This window comes from Toxotes jaculatrix, chromosome 12, assembly GCF_017976425.1.
Source record: "Toxotes jaculatrix isolate fToxJac2 chromosome 12, fToxJac2.pri, whole genome shotgun sequence".
Classification (NCBI taxonomy): Eukaryota; Metazoa; Chordata; class Actinopteri; family Toxotidae; genus Toxotes; species Toxotes jaculatrix.
This window is the reverse complement of record NC_054405.1, coordinates 10,640,317-10,659,379: the sequence shown is the minus strand read 5'-3', so window position 1 is coordinate 10,659,379 and position 19,063 is coordinate 10,640,317. Positions and strand designations below refer to the sequence as shown.

At 41.5% G+C, this 19,063-nt stretch overlaps 1 protein-coding gene across 2 annotated transcripts; it reads right to left on the bottom strand.

The window, feature by feature from the left end:
* Positions 1 to 2,986: 2,986 nt before the first annotated feature.
* On the bottom strand, positions 2,987 to 18,307 carry brwd3 (bromodomain and WD repeat domain containing 3). 2 transcript variants are annotated; one of them, XM_041051717.1, is made up of 40 exons: positions 18,117 to 18,307; positions 17,906 to 17,964; positions 17,771 to 17,800; positions 17,518 to 17,577; positions 16,163 to 16,313; positions 15,873 to 15,971; positions 15,585 to 15,745; positions 15,134 to 15,355; positions 14,767 to 14,867; positions 14,596 to 14,666; positions 14,088 to 14,188; positions 13,947 to 13,987; positions 13,736 to 13,840; positions 13,490 to 13,640; positions 13,233 to 13,367; positions 13,021 to 13,149; positions 12,613 to 12,838; positions 12,363 to 12,503; positions 11,935 to 12,103; positions 11,725 to 11,818; positions 11,437 to 11,607; positions 11,265 to 11,338; positions 10,994 to 11,186; positions 10,736 to 10,846; positions 10,544 to 10,651; positions 9,967 to 10,091; positions 9,791 to 9,873; positions 9,582 to 9,693; positions 9,341 to 9,402; positions 8,476 to 8,631; positions 8,252 to 8,372; positions 7,998 to 8,123; positions 7,786 to 7,861; positions 7,610 to 7,660; positions 7,354 to 7,497; positions 7,081 to 7,233; positions 6,802 to 6,971; positions 6,531 to 6,619; positions 6,112 to 6,246; positions 2,987 to 6,000 (listed from the first exon to the last, which is right to left on the bottom strand). In XM_041051717.1, exons 1-40 carry the CDS (start codon positions 18,148 to 18,150, stop codon positions 5,168 to 5,170), a joined length of 5,373 nt encoding a protein of 1,790 aa, XP_040907651.1. In that variant the 5' UTR covers positions 18,151 to 18,307; the 3' UTR covers positions 2,987 to 5,167. The 2 variants fall into 2 exon arrangements, with proteins under 2 accessions (XP_040907651.1, XP_040907652.1); XM_041051718.1 differs by having other exon boundaries at positions 11,935 to 12,100.
* Between the last annotated feature and the right edge of the window lie 756 nt (positions 18,308 to 19,063).

Below are 19,063 nucleotides of genomic sequence, written 5' to 3'. Positions count from 1 at the left end.
TTTTTGAAAAAGAAAGAAACGCTAAGAGTCCACTTTTCAGTGGGCTTGGAGAGAGGATTTCACTGAAGTGGAGGGACTTGGTTTTCTGCTGTATCAGCTCAGTTTTGTCAGGGCTTTGTACTGGTCACACTTCCCTGTTGAGGAGGATGTTGCAATGTGATATTTCCCTATGGCTACAAGATAAACTTATATAAAACATAATCTTTAGTTTGGATAAAGTTTGACCAATGATAAATTCAAAACATTTCTGAGGGGTTAAAACCCCAGATAGCTGTTTTGTGAATCATCATTCTCTGTAGAGTAAAATTCAGCACGTGGTTATACCTGTGTATTTGCTGTATAGGAACAGAACACCAGACACACACGAGCAAAATTTGTTGTGGTATTCCCATGATGTCATAAGTTCTGTATTTGTGAATGTAAACACCTCATTTGGGACTGAATGAAATGTTTTGTTATGGTGAAGAGGGCTGAACCTTATGTTTCACTTTGGGAGGGACTCTCAACAGATTTTGATTCAGATGTTGCTAAATCCTGATTGGTTCTCATAAACACGTGATATCCCCTTGTTCCAACATCACACCACCCACTTCAAACCAGTGAGAAAACCTTTGACAAAAACAGAACAAACCAGAACGATTTGAACTTGGCCACAAAAATAATGAAAGATTGAGAAAATATGTTTTCAGGACCATTGATTTACCTTGTTTCCTTTGAACATTAAAAAAAAAAAAAAATGAAACTATGAACTATAAATAAAAAATGAAGATTGACAATGACAATATAATAAGACCCTTCCCTGCTCTTTGAAAAAAAAACAAAAAAACAGACTCCCCTACCATTAGTCAAAAATGACAATTCACTTCCCCGTTCCTCCCTCATTTTCATACAGTCCCTTAGAAGTTACTCTGCTCTCCTTCAGTGACAGATGTTATGGTTTTAGAGTGTGTTTATTCGTACATTTGCGTTGTAACTATGTTCACATAGCTCTACTAGTTATGAAAGTGGAATTGTGACCATATTCCCGTGAATTCACTCAGCATTTTGTCCAATAGTTTGCCTCATCAGAGGCACGTGACAAGAATTATCCTCAAGTAGGGCATTATGAAGAAACCCTCAGCTGTCTTATTTTTAATTTGGACTGAAATATGTTCACAGATCCAGAGTGAACGGCTGAAAATGCAGAAAGCACGTTGAATTCTGTTTTTCCCCCTCAAAGTTGCCATTTCCATCCTCAGCAGGCTGAATAGATTTCCTGTGTGTGTACTACATGGTGACAGTTGTTTGTTGTAGTGGACGTAGTGAATGTTAGTTCTGTCGGGATTTCGCCTGCCATTGTGTGCAAAAATGTTACCGCACATTTCAGGTATTCAAGCCGTCTGCGATGCAGCCAGCAGTTATTGCACTCTGTCCCTGTATGTTTGTTCATTGTATACGCATAGCTACAGTACATGTACTCAGTATTAAAACAACAACAACAAAAAAAGACAATTTAAGCACAGGTTTGGTTTTATGTGGGCTGTTCACACTAAATCTGAGACTGAAGCACAATGTAAATGCACATAGCTGTTGATGAGTAAATAAGGTGTTTCAGACATGCTTGTGAATCTCCAGTTAAATATTGAAGACATCTAGAATACTGTGTGAGGTAGTTGCCCTACGTAGCTTTAAAGTGATGTATCGTGAGACTCTGGGTTTGTTGTGTATCGTCAAAGAACCGTTTCACCAGTAGAGAATGTCAAATATTCCTGTTATGGTATCTAGTTGCTCAGATTGTTGTGTTATTGTGATAATAAATATAACACAACTGCTCTTTGTGTGGAGTCTTCTCTTGCTGGTTACCGGCTTATTTTCATTAAGCTGCAAGCCCAGCCATTTGGGTAATTGTGTTTGCACGCATTTTAAATTTAATTATGGGGGATAATCACATCTTCACTGTTACTTCAAACAACTTAAGGTTTTACTGGGAATTGATATTTATCTGTTTACACACATACATGACCTAAGATGATAAACAGCGAACTGTTAGGGTTTTTTTTTTTCTTTTTTTGAGTGATTACACTTCAAGTCATTTTCAATCTCTACACTTTTAATTTAATTGATGTTTAGTCAAGTCAGGGTCTTGGATTTCGGGTATGTTTTCAGCCAGTCAACTGTGGCTGAAATTGAATATTAACATTTTAATTATACTTTAATTATACTAATAACTTCCATTTATTTCTAAACAAAGCAAATGAGTAAGAGAATGAGTAAAAGTTTGTTGTTGTCGTTTTAAGCATTGTTTCAAGCTACAGTTTCTCCGTCTGTGTTTGCTATGAATTATTTGGCTAATACAATCTCTGCCTCACCGTATTTCCTGTCCTAACCCCAAAGATGAACATCTGCACACTGCTATTCCCACATTTTAGTCACTTGATATGATCAGCACTGGACAATCCAAAGAACAGAGAGACTGATTTTCAGCATTCATATAATACATATTTACAATCAGTGTTTTTATGGAGGGATTAGAAATAAAAAAAAAATATATATATCAGTGTTCTGAATATTAGTGTGCTCACATGTAACAGGCTTTTAGTTTGCCCCCCTGTAGCATCATCTTTTAAAGTGACCTTTCCCTCTTTATGCATTGACCCATTTTAATTCCCATGATCCTCCAGCATCTCTGCAGTTTCTAGGTGTGGCGGAGCACGGTGCGTCACAGCTCAACCTTGTTTGTTCCTCGTCTGACTCACCCCAGCTTCCAGCGCCTTAATGCAGTTGCAAATGGTACAATCAGGTTTACAACTGTCTATCACGACTGATTCTGAAACTGCCGAATCTTTATCACCCATCATAAACACTGCAGATGACTCAGTCCTGGTGCTGGTGAACAGCCCTTGAAGCTTGTTCTGGCTTAATATGCACAGAAATCATGGTCAGACATTCGTCAACAGATACTTTTAAAGAGAAATTTAATTTTTTTTTTATTAAAAAAAAAAAACATACAATCAAAACATTGTGTATAAAAGACAGTCACATAATCTTATTCCACCTACAGTAGAATGATATTGTTGTATTTGTCATCAACTAAGAGACTAAGAGCCATCTACTATATGAAAATAAGATCCCAAAATGTGAATCATAGTCTTCTCACACTCAACCACAGTAATTTCAAGGTGCCACTTAATGCTGCCACTCAGATCACCCGAAGGTGCTGATTTGTTGTGTGTTATCTCTGAGCACCTGACACCTAACCAAACTCTTCAGCCTCCCCAAATAAAAAATAAAACATAACCAAAAAAAACAAAACAAAAAAACAACCTAACCTCCTTTCTCTCGTCAGTGACCGCGCACAGGCAGAGTGGTGAGGAGGTGTGTTTGGATTAGAGCACCCAGTGTTAAAATGAGAATTTGTGAGTCAGTTGTTCTGGTTTCCCCTCAAGTGATTTACCAACCAACCACCGCACACGCTTTAAAGTAAACATTACTGGTGCAACAAAATCGGATGCATCCATTTTGATGTAATTCCAGCGGGAGATTACAGAAACACGAACTGATCGGTCAGAGATCATGATTATAAGATTAGGTGGAAAGACTAGACACAGTGATTCTGATACCAACTAAACACCTGATTGTATAATATCATGAAAATAGCCATCATGTGTGAAGTTGATCTATCCAAAGCTAAAAACACCATCAGTTCATAAATGGTCGGAAACAAGCGGAGGAAAAAAAAACAAAACAGCATAACACACTAACAAAGGGCTGATCTGAGGTTGCTACCTTCACTTTAGGTCAAAAGAAAACAAGATTAAGAAAGCCAATCAGGTGAGACCTACAGCCTCACCACACACAGGTTTAAAGAGGTTCCAAGTTATATCCTGTTTTACGTATTCAAACTAAAAAAAATAAAAAAATAAAAAAGAGGACTAAATTGAGAGTGTGCTGGCACAGTTCAAAACATTTTTACACAAAAATCATGAGGTTTGTCTCATTTCTCTTTCTCTAATATCTTTATTACTCAGCTGCCACTTGTAGTAGATAAATATGCAAATATTTCCTTTTCCGCATCACTATTAATGTACGAAACAGTTAAAGTAACCAAAGTATAATACAATGGAAAAATAAATATTTCTGTGGAAGTGAGTTGGCCAAGGGACCCTTTTTGCTTTTGCACATGCTGTGTGGAGAAGGTGCCGTGGAAGCGACCGCATGAACGGATGCGGGTCTGATCCATCAGGGGAGCACAACAGTACAAATACAAACAAGATGCAGTGGCTTTTTTTTTTTTTAACCCAAGAAAGAAAAGAAATATCATGTAAAAAAAAAAGAAAGAAAGAAAAAAAAAGAAAAGCACCAAATTCTAACTAAATAACTGAGTCCAAAAGCCAAAAAGCAGTCAAGACCAGTAAACAAGCATGGAAAACATTTAACATTCACAGGCCAAGGACGTCAAGAGGCATATTACTATGGTACTGTATTCTACTGACCCAAGCCACTTATTCCCCCAGTATTGCTAGTCCCCAAACTACACTGGTCTTGCCTCCAGCCACAAATAGAACAAAATCTGAATGATGTGAGCTCTAAAAACTAAGGCTTGTGGTTGTGAGGAAAAGACCAAGTACCAAAAAACATTGACATCAGTGACCTTGAGCGATACTGCGCGTCTCTCACTACGGTCCTGAGTGAACTACTGACCGCTGGCATGAGAGTTTTGCCGTATTACTCGAGAAATCAAAAGACAGACAAGTAAAATATGAGCACCATTTTTTGGCATCTCCGCATCCTTCTTTGGTGTCCAGGAGGAAGAAAAGTTGCGGGAGGGATGAGGAGGAGTAGATGCTAGTGTTAGAGCACTGGACGTTAAAACGCACAGGACGAGAGGGAGAAGAGCAGCGCCGTGTCTCAAAGGCTCCTCCAGCGAGCAGTAAGGCCGAGGTGAGTTAGTCCAGTAGGAGAGGGTCCGTGTTGAACAGTAGCTCTGTCCACCAGGGATGAAAACTCCTTGGCAACATGTCATGAGCACCAGCTATCAGTTTGAGAGTCAAAAGCAGTCTCAGATAAAAAGAAATCATTTATATATATATTTATATATTATATATACACAGTTGTACAAAAGGAAAGAAAAAAAAATCCCTGAAGTATTACTTATGTTTTGTATTGAGGTTTGAAAAGGGGCGATGTGTCAGTGACTCCAACCCATGAGGTGGCTGACACGAGCTTTCTCAGTCATACGGCGTACCCGTCCTGAGCGGGACATGCCCAGGTTGAGGGGGTCTTCCTTTGACCCATGGCCATCATCCTCTGAGTCGTCCCTGTACAGAACTGTCCTGCGGCCTTGGTTGCGCGTGTTGACCCGCCGAGACTTGCACTGGTTGCCTCTCGGACTGCTAGCTGCTGCTGTCGCGGCTGCAGCCCTACTCTGCACCTCATCAGTGTTGTCATCATCCTCCTCCTCAGGTTCTTCCTCCTCCTCGGGCTCCTCCTCTTCCTCCTCATCCTCCTCATCCTCCTCCTCCTCTTCTTCTTCTCCCTCCTCCTCTTCATGTCTTACAACCCCCCGCTGCTGCTGCTGCTCCTGCTCTTCCTGCTCCTCTTCGTCCTCCTCCTCCTCCTCTTCCTCTTCTTCCTCATCATCATCATCCTCCTCCTCCTCCTCCTCTTCTTCCTCTACTGGCAGCTGCACTCGTGCTCTTTTAGGTCTCTGTGCCATGTCATCTCCTCCTTTGTGTCTCCTTTTCCCTGAGGCTGCCACCTTACCTTTAGCTGACGGGCGTACTGACAGGCAGGGGGCTTTGCTGTAGTCGTGATCTCCGCCTTCCACGTACTTCTCCCCCTCAGAGTCAGAGCTGTTCTCGCTGTCCGACGATGACGAGGAAGAGGACGACGACGAGGTGGAGGATGACTCTGACGAGGAGCTGTTGGATCCGGATGCGTCCTCGTCATTGTCAGACTGCAGAGCCTCTCGCCTCGGCCGCTGTCTGGAGCCGTTGCTCAGATGCAAACTACTCTGGTGCCCTGATGCAACACAAGAGGACAGTGGTTCATTTCTCAGCACCACAGCTGTTTACATCACATTAAAAACATAGATGCTGATACACTTCAGTGAGAGTCTACTGCTTGTGATACCTGACTTCTTCACCGGAGTTGCTTGGCTGCGGGTCACTCGAAGCGGCCCATGGTTTCTGCTCTCGCTGCTCGTCCCTGAACTTGGGGAAGAAGGCTGGACATCCTCTTCCTTTGCTACACTGCTGCTTTGTTGAGCTAAAGCAACAACACAGAGCTAATTACCAATCAGAACTGTGATAACATTACCACTCAGAGGAGACTGGACGCTTTGTGAAAATACTCTCAGTATTTTCAAGTGATCACCAAAAAGATTACAGTTCATCCAGAGAGGGATGGGATGAATGTCTGCAACCATTCAACCATATTGAAGAAGTAAGGACTAGTACAGCATTAAGTTACCAGTACAACAGTTTACAGCAAGATTCTGCACAACAAAAGGACCTAAACAACACAGTAAGCAACAGTAAGGGCAGTCATACCCTGATATGGTCTCTGAGAACGATTCTTCGTTGAGGTCTGGGATTTTTTTGGCTTGGACACCTTCCCTGACTTGTGCTTCCCTTTTGGGCTGGACATGAGGACACAGACAAAACAAGCAACATTTCATTATAATTATCTACATTTTCTGATCATTTAAGACTTACATTTTACATTCATTTTTAGACTGGGACAGACAGAAGACTAAAAAAAAAAGACTGTGTAGACTGGAATGACAAAGATAAAGTGGAGTGTGGAGTGACGGCTCAGTACCTTGGGGATGGACTAACAGGCGGGGAACTGCCTCCGTTGTGCAATCTGTTCCTGTAACTGAGCCGCTGACGAGCCCGCCGCTCATTCTGAAGGGCCGACTTGTAGTCGGAGATGATGGAGATGATGTGTTTTTCAAAGAAGGCCGACAAGCTGAGGGTCATACTATAGATCTAGACATAAAACAAGAAAGTCGTGAGGAAATTCCTTGATTACTACTTTGCCAGACTTTACACAGCTGTGTTACAGTACTTTTTTGAAATCAAATGGATGCTGCTTCACCTGTGATTTCTTGTTAGGTGTGTATGCTTTAGAGTTGCTGAAAATAAGGCGGATGTCTTTGGCAAACTCCATCGGGTTTTCGTAATTCCCCGCAACCAGCGTCTCTGACACTGTGCCCAGATCCATGGGAGTGTCAATGATGTCCCGATAGTCCTGAATAAAAACAAAATTCATATACACGGTTTTTAATTTTAATTTGACTTTTAATTTTACAACCATATTTTGTGTGGTGTTTTCTGACATCAGTGGACTGCAAGTGACACATTGTTTTACCGGATACTCAAAGAGATCCACCGGCTGCCTGAACGGTTCTGAATCTGAGGAGACCACCATTCGACGCAGCAGTTCTCGACATTGACCTTGCCACGCCCTCACATCCAAAACCACACCACGCTTCTTAGAATTCGGGTTTCCTCCCTGGCAGAGAGAAAATTAAATTAACACAAACTGGAGCTATTGCTGATGATTTCAAGCATGTGACGGTGTGAGGTGGATTGCTGTGGTACACATGGATTCTGGTCCTTCTTACCCGATGTCCTGTTGATGTTCCTGGAGTGTCAGAGTCCACGTCCAACTCAACCTTCAGAGGAACAAATAAAAGACCTGGTGATTATTTACAGCCAAAACAACAATCTAAAGAAAAAGCAGGCACCATCATTTATTTAAAAAAAATATGTGTATACTTTACAAAACACCATCTCTCACCTCAGCTTCTTCTCCGCTGCTGACCTCACACTTCAGTCTATGATACAGATCCAAGATGTCTGTGCAACTCTGGTCCCTGAAGGAGACACAAGGCCAAGGAATGAGACACACATGTAGGGAGTATTCATCACCGTTACTCCAAGAGGTTTACTTCCACTGCTGCATAGTATCAATCACACAAGTAGTATAACCCTAACTCAGTGGAGTCTTACCCGATATAGTGCAGGAGAACGTCAGTCACCACCTTGGCGGCTGCTACAATGGGGCTCTGGGGTTCGTTGAAAGTGCGGGCATTGTGTTCAATGTAGCGCACCTCCCACATTAATGCAGAGATCCGCCTGCACAAGAGAAGAACATCAGCAACTGAAACTCAAAATTCTGAACTTTAACACCAGGACTGTGAATTCATTTCAAGAAAAATAAAAAATAAAAACGTGTCTGTGTGAGGTTAAATGTGCAGCTCCACCTGTAGAAGCGGTTCTCCAGTCGTTTGCGGATGGTGCTGAGGTCAGTGGGGTAAGCCACCACAGTGCAGTACAGAGGGTAGTCCCGCAGATTTACGGGGGACGAGAATGCCTTGGCTACGTCTGTCAACAAACAGAAATAAGATGGCAAACATCAACAAGACGAACAAGGTCAGGCTTCATAAACAGTAACAAACCAACCATTATCAACCCTTTGGTGACCTACCCAGCGTGAGGAGCTGATCGATGCCATGGATGACTCTCTCACAGTCCTCATCCCTTGTGTGAGCCCCCCATTCGCCTTCCTGTGGCGTGTAGAGCAGAGCCTTAAGCTCCTCCTCTGCCACCTCCACCCCATCGCCAACCTGTTCTGGCAGTGCAGCTGATGGGAGTCACAAAATGAAGCAGTATTTAGCCGACTGCTCGACACATACAGAAAGACAAAACCGCTATGAATTATAGATAATTGTCCGCAGCACAATTCCGATGAAAAATACTTTTACAGGTATTTCTAAGTGCTATACTGAGGCAAGTGGACTTTCTTGAGGTTCTTAACCTCTCAATAATAAAATGCACTGACCATGTAAGTATCCCAGGCACTGGGAAAAATGATAATTTCTATGAGACTGACAGCCTGTTACATTTAAAATATAAATGGCCTACTTGGCTATATAATTCTGTCACACAGGGAAACCAAGCCACTTGAAAAGGAGCAGCAAGTGGTTTCAAATCTTAGGGTATGGTCTAAAGCCTTCATGTGAAACTTTCCAGCTGGTAACTGTTCAAGAATATCTAAATGGCCTTCATTATGAACAGGCCGAAGTCTCTTCTGTCCAGAAAGTACGTCCATTTAGAGGTGTTTTTTAATGACATATATACCATTTAAAGACCTTATTTCAATGTCTCTCTCTTGTTGGAGTCCAATCGATTTTAAGGAATACATTTTTGAACTTCCTGTTATATTTGCTTTAATAAATATAATTAATCACATAGAGCATTTATGTTCATCTGCAGTTTTTGTGGTGTGTGAATAAACATCACATCACATATTACACAGATTTATTACCATTTCTCATATTAATACTACTGACCTTCCTCAGGAATAGGCTCCATGTCCCAGGGACTCATCTTCTCCTGTTCACCATTATCCCACCTGATGAAAGAATAAAAGAAAAAAATAATAGTTATTCAACCACACAGTGTGTGAGATTAGAATTGCTTTTCTGATTTAACACTAACAAGAACTAACATTGTGTTCAGCAAAGAACATGATATCAAGAGATAAAAGAAAGCACTGTTGATGCATTATGTTAGAGTGGCACACAGACGTACTTTACTACGTAGCACTGAAACAGGCTGTCTGGATACTCTAGCTGCAGAGGCTCCTGGTCCTCCACGGAGCCGAACCACCAGGCGTCGTCAATGATGCTGCGGAACCTCATACCTGTAGAGAGCAGAGCGGGGGAGGGATCAAACATAAGCAAACTGCACTGCCCACACGAGCGGTAAACACTTCAAAAGAGAGCTGGGCACTGACTAACCTGGTTGCCAGTTGTGCTCTTTAGCCTCGTTGTAAAACTGCTGCAGTACCAGAAAATCTATGACATCGGGCATGTCATGGTACCTTGGGAGTGTGGGGATAAAAAAAAAAAAAAGCAGTGAAATACATGTACTAAAAGATTTTCAAATCTTGCAGATAATGAATATAAACGCTCACTTTAAAGAGAAAGACTCATTGGTCATCTTCCCTGAGACTGGGTCCAAGAAAGCCAGTTTTAGGCAGCAGAGAGTCGGAGGTCCCACTTCATACTTGATTCCAACCACCTTTACAGATTCCTGGTCCTGAAGAGAGCAGAAGAAAATTATTATTATAAAACTCAGAATTAGAACTTCTCAAAAAGACAAATGAAAACAAGTTAAGGTTATGGCTTCACACACAGGTTTTAAGTGACTTTACACGTTTAATAAAATTTGTTACTTTATTTGAGACAAAAGTCAGATAATGATGGGGATTAGTGGTGACATTTTCCACACCAACACTGAATTTAGATTCAAGATTCTCGCAACCCTGCGCTCCAGAAGTTGTTTTCATTCACAAGAAAGGCAATTTGTAGAGCACTGTGGTAAAAAGACTCTGTGGAGGTCTTAAGAGTTCTGCCAATTTTCATACGTGGCAAACTGAAGTGGAAAGAGGGCATGAACATGCGATTGCCAGTTTCAAACTGGCTGCTTCTCTAATAGAACATTTAAGGGCCTGAACTCAACACTGTCTTTGAAATAAAACTGTGTCTCACCCTGAGGTTGAGTCTGTTCCACGGCTGTTTCTGAGGGTTGATGCTGTAGGCCTTGGCCCTTCGGACAGCCCGGACGTAAGCCTGATGGCCCTGCTTGAAGTAGATGAGCTGGAGGAGGACAAGAGAATCGTGATTTAAATGTACATAACATGGTTTTATTTTTCTGTTTGATGTTTGAATCAGACTCTTTACCTCATCTCCCATCTGCGGAACAAAAGGAGAGCGGTGTGGAATGGTTTCCATTATCCATGATGGCGGCAGCCACTCCTCTGCATCGAGCCCAGCCAGAGAGGACGTGGGTTTCTGTGTGTATGCAGTTTGTAACACACACACACAACATTTAAGTACAGTATTACTCCTGAATTGTGTGTTCAGGCGACAGTGAGACAGCATTTAAAACCTAAAGAACAACCTCTGTGAGCACAGGAGCTGCAGGTCATGCTAGCTCACCTGTTTGGTCTCCTTGGGCTTCTTCCTCTTCTCACTCTCCCTCTTCTTGGCCTCCTTTGCCTTGTCGTCGCCTTCTTCCTCCTCAGAGCTGCTGTAACCTGGAGGCTGTACGGGTCTCCTGGTCGGTCGCTTCGGTGGCTGGAGGTTGATCCCAGCATCGGCTGTCCAATCAGAGTATTCACTGGAAGAGTCACTACAAATAAAAGGGGTGTTGTTAGGTGGGTGACTGTAACTACATCTTAAAAAACGCTGCTCTGTCAAAGATATTTACCTGGAGCTGCTTTCACTCTGCCACTGAGCTTCGCCGTCAGAAGAGCCATCACTTTGCTCCGCTTGTTCTGCTCCCTGTCGACACGAAGACAGAAAAAAAAAACATGTTGTATATGCTGCACATGTGCAACACAATTCTGTGCTTCTATGTGGAGTAGGAAGGCTGAACATACGTCTCCATCACTGTCAGAGTCTATGTGGCTGTCAGAATGACGTCGGCTGCTGGGATTTCGAGTCCTGCTCCCAGGACGGCGGACTTGAGCTGAGCGGGTCTGATAGGCATGGCGCTGCTGCTTTTTCTTGGTCGGCCGCAGGGAGCGAAGGCGCGAAGTCAGTGGCTCATTCTACAAAGTGCAGAAGGAGGGTGAGGAATTGAGGAGAGCAACGAACAAATTGGCACAGATAGTATATTTGATTTGGGAAAACAACTGTGACGTGAAGTGAAGTGAAGAATAGCAAACCTTGGGTGTACAGATTACTGGTTTCTTCCTCCTCTCGGCATTGTATAGAGAACATTCCATGTCGCCTTTGGCTTGTCTGCACTCCTCCAAAACTCTAATACAAAATATTTATTTGCATCATTAAAAGTACACAACTACTGAAAGACAAATATATTAAAATCTAATCTTCTTAAATCTAATGAAAGTCCCGCTATTCACTATCCACCTCACCTGAATGTCCCTTGCGGCACTTCATTGACCACCACCCTGCGGCTCCAGGCCAGCAGGTCCCTCTCGGTAGCCACCTGACTACGCAGGGCGTTATGCTGCATCTGCCACACCCCGTCCACTTGCCCACTTCTGCGTGGTCCAACAGCAGGAGAGGATTCCACCACTTCTGCTGCATCACCAGCGAAAAAATAAGAAGAAATTTGCTTGTTAAGACAATGTTACTTGAGGAATATGGCATTTTTGGCAATAGAACTTAATAACAGTTAAAATCTAGTATCTGCACACTGCTAATGCTCATAGTTTTACAGTAAATTTTAAAACTTTTACAGGCATAAACACCTGATACACACAAAATATCCTCTGTATTATACAGGGAAAAAAAAGAATTACTGTAAAATTTGCTCACAAAAACATAAAGTAAAACATACCCCCTGCCTCTTCAGCCTGCTGTTCTGCGTTCTGACGCTCATCCTGCTCGTTCTGTAACTGTCTGATGAGATTGTCCAATAGGCTTTCTCCGTTTTCTGCCGTCTGCTGGCCAAGTACCTGCTCAACCAACTCTCCATCACCTAAGCCACAGAAAGGCAGATAATGGGTCAAACTCTGTCCGTCACATTTACTAAATTAAAACTGTGCAAGCATTCTGAAAGATACGAGTAATGAGGGAGCATTGTTTACTGTTCGCCATGTATCCAAGCTGAGGTATCAGCTGATCCTCCTTGCAGTTCTCTCTTCCTGGCACCAAGCGCTGGTAGTGAGAAGGGTGAGGATTCCCATCAACATCCACCAAGAAAGGTGGAGGCATGAGGTGAGGGGCCTGCTGTGTCTGCTCGTCCAGGACATAGTTATTAGAGTCCCGAATAAGAGGTCGGTAGTCCGTGTGAAAGAACATCTGGTCAGGAATCTGGAGTGGATCAAGAGCAGATTTGCGTTAATAATGAGGATAAAAAAAAAAGGTAAATTACAATATTTAACTTGTGTATACTCACAAATAAACCATCTGAATATTGTTTCTTTAAAAAAAAGGAAATTATGAAGTTTATATTAAGGGTAAATACATGGCAACAAACAGCTTTGTGCCGTTACCTTCTCGTATGGTCTGCTGCAGCCGAAGCCAAAAATGAGCAAATGGCCGTGTGAGTCAGTGCAGGCAAAATGCTGCCCATCAGTTGAGAACTTGCAGTCAAAAATAGCACCGTGGCCTTGCCCTTCAATCTGGAAAGAAATATTTCAACATGAACTCTGTGGTAGTGGAAAGAGACACTGCTGCTTGGTGATTCTCATTCCTGACCAATTACCATGTTGAAGAAGTTGCGGATCTTGGCTCCTTTGCTCAGGTCCCAGATGTAAATGTTGCCATCATGGCCAGCAGACAGCATGATGCGGGAATCAAATGGGTGAGCCTCCATCACAAACACCTCATCATCATGACCCTTGAATAGAAACAGCACAAACATCAAGGGTGATGAGTTTAACAGCTGTTTTATTCTGTTTGTTGTTGTTTTTTTTATCCTGAAGGAGCTGCACAGCGAAAATGTCCAACTCGGCCACTTACCGATAAAATGTGCAGCAGCTGTCCAGAGGTTGTGCTCCACACTTTGAGAAGGTAGTTAGACACTGCTGTGATGACTGTGCTATCTGCACGGTCCCAGGCCACCATGGTCACCACCAGCTTGGTTTTATCATCCCCATTGGCAACAGTGCTCCTGGAGGAAAATATCCCATCAGACACGGTACATTGAATAATTTATAGAGATAAAACTGGCATCGTGAAACTCTGTAATACTGTTTGCTCTCTTACCCAGGCAGCCTGGCAGCCATGTCTAAAGTGATGTTCTTCCACTCTTGTTGCTGGTAATGCCAGATCCTGGCCGTGCCATCACGACTGCCACTCACAAACCTTAAGCTGGACACACACACAAAGACACACACATTTAACTGTCAGAGACTGCAAAACCACACCAAAAAACAGACTGAAGTCCATGCCGATCTCAGCACACACACACACTCACCTGTCACTGTTATTGCTAAACTGGACGACGACAACTTTATCCTAAAAACAGAAGAAGGCGATATGTATTAAAGTAAACCACAGCTTGTTTCATTTAGGTTTTAAAAACAGAATGATGCAGCTATTGTGTTTTGTTTCTTACAGTGTGGGCATCCATCTCGGAGACCTTCATCGGAGTTTCAGCACCAAGGTAATAGACCCTGATCATGTGATCAGTGCCACCGGTAGCCATGAACATGCCACCTATTAACAGTAAACACAGAATGAAGTGGAAGTGACAAGAACGCATTCAGTTTACAAGAATGTCCATATACCCATTACTTGTTGTTCGGGTGCTATTTATATACATGCAGTTTATGTTAAGTGATAGTGTGAATTTTATCACCCTATCAATACATTTCCTGTTTTGCAAAGAAAGAATTTAGAGTTTTTTTAAAAGTCACAATGTCCCCAAAACATTAGTTCAGTTGGGCCATCATGACAACTTCCTTTGCCCAATATATAATGCCTAATTTCTAATCATTTGACTGGGTTTGTTCTGTCACTCAAACAGTGACCCTGTTCATTTGCTGCAGTAAGCTAATGTTTATGCACAGAACTACTGTTGGTAGCACTTCACTAGCTGTTATCAGGCAGGGAAATACACTCACCACTACTGAAGGAGGAAGTGGAGACTTGTACTCCTGGACGTGACCGCTCAACAAACTTGACTGGTTGATCACTGCGGGAAGAGGAGAAACAGAAATGCTGTGGTTATTTATAACATATTACATAGAAAATAACTTTAAAAAAAAGCTACAAAATAAATTTCACACACTTACTTGAATTTCATGCTGAGTGAGTGCCACTTCCAGAAACACACCATGCCGTCTGCACCTGTGGAGGCCAGGTAACGTGTTGTGCCCTTGACAGCAGGACAAAACTAAAGGGAGAGAAAGTCAGTGTTGGTTAACCACAGGTGACGGCTGACCAGGATTTAACATTAAAATAAGGCTTTATAAGACTTTGTGAGCTAAAGTGAAATAATGTTGCTTCCAAAAAACTTATTATGTATTATGCTGTATGATGTGGGTAATATTTCCCTCCAACTGGCAACTTCTGGCAACAAAAAAAAAAAATCCTAATCCTGCATACTGACGCTTAACTCTGACATGTTTGAAGTACTCCTTTAAAGTGCATCAGTCTCACCTGTATGGACGTGATGGAGGCAGCATGGGCCTGCAGAACAATGATGGGTGCACAGGTACGCAGGCACCACACTCTGATGACTTTGTCACAGCTGGCAGAGGCTATGAGCGTGTTCTCATGATTGACAGCCATGTCACAGATTTCTGCTGAGTGGCCGCGGAGTGTTGCCAGGAGCCGGCCGTCATCTGTGGCCCAGATTTTCACCAGGCAGTCATCTGAACCCTAAAGAGCATTAGACATTGGCAACAAATAAATGAGAACAGTTACATTGGGAGCTACCTTCGACTGAAGAGAGTCCATCGTTAGTCTCATCAAATTTGTCAAATGACAAATGTTTTCGACTGATCTTCATCCTCTGATCTGGAAGTATTCATTTATGTAGTTCAACCCTTATGGAAACATAACTAGTGAGATATATTAGACATGTTGTGTGTCAATGATCATTGCTCACCGTAAATATTCGACGACCGGTGCGGTCAAATGCTACACAGTAGACTGAGGAAAGGTGGCCAAGGATGCGTTTGTGTATCTTCATGTGTTGGTAGGTGGAAGACGGCAGGGCCTGGCCAAAACGAGTGGTGCCTGTGGCCTGGCGAGCACCCATGATGGACACTTGATATAAAGAGACACAAGAATGATTTAGTAGAGCCAACAGACTGCTAAAGCAGTCTTAACTTAATTGGCCTAGGAGCTTTAGGTTCTATTAATGGGTATAAATTTTAAAAAAAGTTTCACAGACCAACATTGGGAGCATTTCCATTGTTGACTGGGGGTTCTGGTGGACGTCCTCGGTGGAGGGCAGCAACAGCTGAGCCACTACATACTTTGTGGCTACAACCTAAGTTACAAAGGTAGTGAGTTGAAAAAATACATATATTGCTAAAAAAGACTGGTTATTAATTTGGAAATATCTCATGGCAATAAACCACACAAACAAAATACATTAAAAATTAGTAGTGGTACTGGTATAAGAACTGTGCATAGACACAGAGAGAAAAGAACTATGACGGATGAGGGGAAAATACTCACTTTTGGTGGTACGAAGCAAGGACTGTCTTCCCAGCCCCAGAAGTGTTTGGACTCCAGGAACACTTGGAGGGATTTCCTTCTCTATCAGCGGGCCTATCCGCTGACAAACGCGAAGCAGATAGTCCGCAGGAATGTGCTGGTTCAAAATCACCTACAGGAGTTACAGACAGCTATCACTAAATAATACAGCATTTAAAAACAGACACCAATGCATGATGATATCAGTTTCATTCTCAAAAATTGCTAGAACAAAAATCAAAAAATATTTAAGAAATTAAAGGAATTTTAACTTTGCTAAACAGTTCAAACGGTGCTTATTACATTTAAACTGACTGATACTGGATTTCTGACAGCGCATATTTCAGAGATTTAAAATTCTGACAATGACATATCAGTTGATAGTCATTTTGTTTCTTTCTTCTTTTTAATAATAATCCTTTATTTATTTTTTTATTATTGTGCACATAGTGTATACAGGGACATTTTACACTTGAAAAACTCGACAATGCTCTATATTAGACACCTTATAAATTACAACAAACACATGCTATTAAGCATCTGGTTTCAGCTGGAATCTAAATCTAGTTTTTAATTTGTCTTCAATTGCATCTCCACAGTCCTCTGAATAAACTCAGGTAATGAGACTGGAACAAAACATTTTCAAAGAAGTAATTTAAACTAGACATAGCAATAAGCTTTCTGTAATTAAAGTTAATCATTATATTAATATATATATATATATATATATATATATATATATATATATATATATATATATTTACAACAAACACAAATTCTATAATAAAATTGAAACAGCTGTGTACTATTACCAAAGCATGTAACTATCAACTTTTTTCATTACTTTAATGGTTTTATTTATTGTTATACTTGTTTATAATTATAATTTGTAGCATGGTTTTGTGATGCTGTGAGCTGAAAAACAATCCAGAGAGAGCGGGAGGGACAGGGAAAGAGGGGAGGGGCAGAGAAGCCCACAGCCAATCGAAAGAGTCTTTTAATGTTGCTCGAACCTATAACTGTGATTTTGTTGGCTCCAACAGAAGACTGACAGGTCTTTGGATGTGGTTCAGCCTATCACTACACGTCCTCCTCTCTTTTCTCCGCCTACTAGCCCACACAATAGCAAAGCCTGTATATAGATATTTATCAACAGGCCTGTACTAATAGAAATGTTTAAATGCCTTTTAATGAACATAAATACACTATCACCATGTCTGTTCTACGTGGTTAACGGAGTTAAAAATATACATATCGACAAAAGACAATTGCCGATTAAAATATAAGTTTTACGCCTCATTTGATTAAAAAAGTTAATTATGACAATTCCCACTCACCCAATCTTGGAAGGTCCGTTTGTATTTCTGCCCGTCCCAACTCCATCGCTGAGGGACCAACTAAAGTTAAAAGACAAGCTGTTAAGAGATGGCACAAAACTGCCACTATCGTCCCGGCTCGGTAACACGCTCCTTTATCTAACCAATCAAAATTGCTAAAAAAAAAAAAATTGAACCACAAAAAGCAGCCAGATGGGCAGCAATACGGAAACCAGACATGAGAATAAAGACAGAAAGGTGCAGCTGAACCTACCTCATACTCCTCCAGCTCCTCGATCAGAATCTAACAACACAGAGACACAGTTAGCGTTAGCCGCTAGCACCAGCCGCTTATTTACACGATTTATAACCGATATGAGTTAATATCTCGCTAATCAAAGGGTGTTACCTGTGCTGCTTTTTTACAAGGCCCAGACTGAAGAAATCTGGCAATGAGGTAATACAGTTCTGAAAAGAAAGAGATGGTTATTAGCTTGGTACTGACCAATGTTACTATTGAGCCGAGCTAACGGTTACCTAGCTCGCTAGCTTACATACAACTGCAAACTGTATAAATGCAAAATGTTTTGTCGCGTATCAAAAGGAAGCTCAGCACTCACCAGCTTCGGTCTCTGAACACTGTTCTCTTGCCATCACTTGATAAGACAGGCGACATTAAGACAAACTGCTGTTTTAGCCTGCTCGTTAGCCGCCGGCTAGCTAACAGTAGCTAGGTGTGTGTAGCTAAAACAGGCTAGTGAATGGCCTCCTCCTTTCTCAAGTTGTTTCCAGACCACCTGGTGCTTTGTGTTAGCGCCCTCCAGTGAAGCAGCGCAATATTGAACGGGTTGTTTTCTTTGTTGAGAGTTAACAAGTACGATACATATTTACATATTAAAGTGAACAGTTTTCGGGCAATTTTAGGAAAAAAAAGTAATTTAAATTTTCTGTATATTAGCAGTTGGCTAAAAAACAGTGCTTTTCTCTGATTCATTTACTTTCGCTACTTTTGTTTTCTGCAAATTGAAGAGCTAAAATAAGTTTATTTATCAGAAAGATTGAATATGTTTTGTAGGTGGCCAGTGTCATGTTGTGGATGGAAAAAAAAAATCATTTGTGTATCCTTCGGTTTACAACATGACGCTGCCATATCAGCTTGAAATTGTTGAGGAAATCTTACTCATCTTTTCATCATTTGAACACACTGATAGTTTACGAAAAGCTGGTCTATAACTCATTTTCTAAGCGAAAAAAAAACTGCATTCCTTTTTGATACTAGGGCAGTATTTGGAGACAGTCACTCTGGAGATAGCATCTGGGTTTAATTCTGGAGGAGGCCTCCTTGACCTTAGTGGTAACAAAGAAAAGGTGCAGGTTATATTGTAAAGTGGTAAATCATACATTTCCAAGCTTAGAAGCAGGAACTGGATCACCCTTGAAAAAATTTCCAGAGGTTTTACCTCTTAGAATGAGACTTTTATGTCATATGGGGAATTGAACATCATGAATCTTCTGTATTTTAGATTAATGGTATCTTGCCATATAATTCTAATAAAAATGATAAAGA

Coding starts and splice junctions, on each gene's coding strand:
- brwd3 (XM_041051717.1), bottom strand. CDS start 18,150: ATGGCAAGAGAACAGTGTTCAGAGACCGAAGCTG. Junction 14,189..14,595: donor CACTTCCTCCTTCAGTAGTG/GTGAGTGTATTT, acceptor TACTGTTAATAG/GTGGCATGTTCATGGCTACC. Junction 9,403..9,581: donor TTTCAGTGCTACGTAGTAAA/GTACGTCTGTGT, acceptor TTCTTTCATCAG/GTGGGATAATGGTGAACAGG.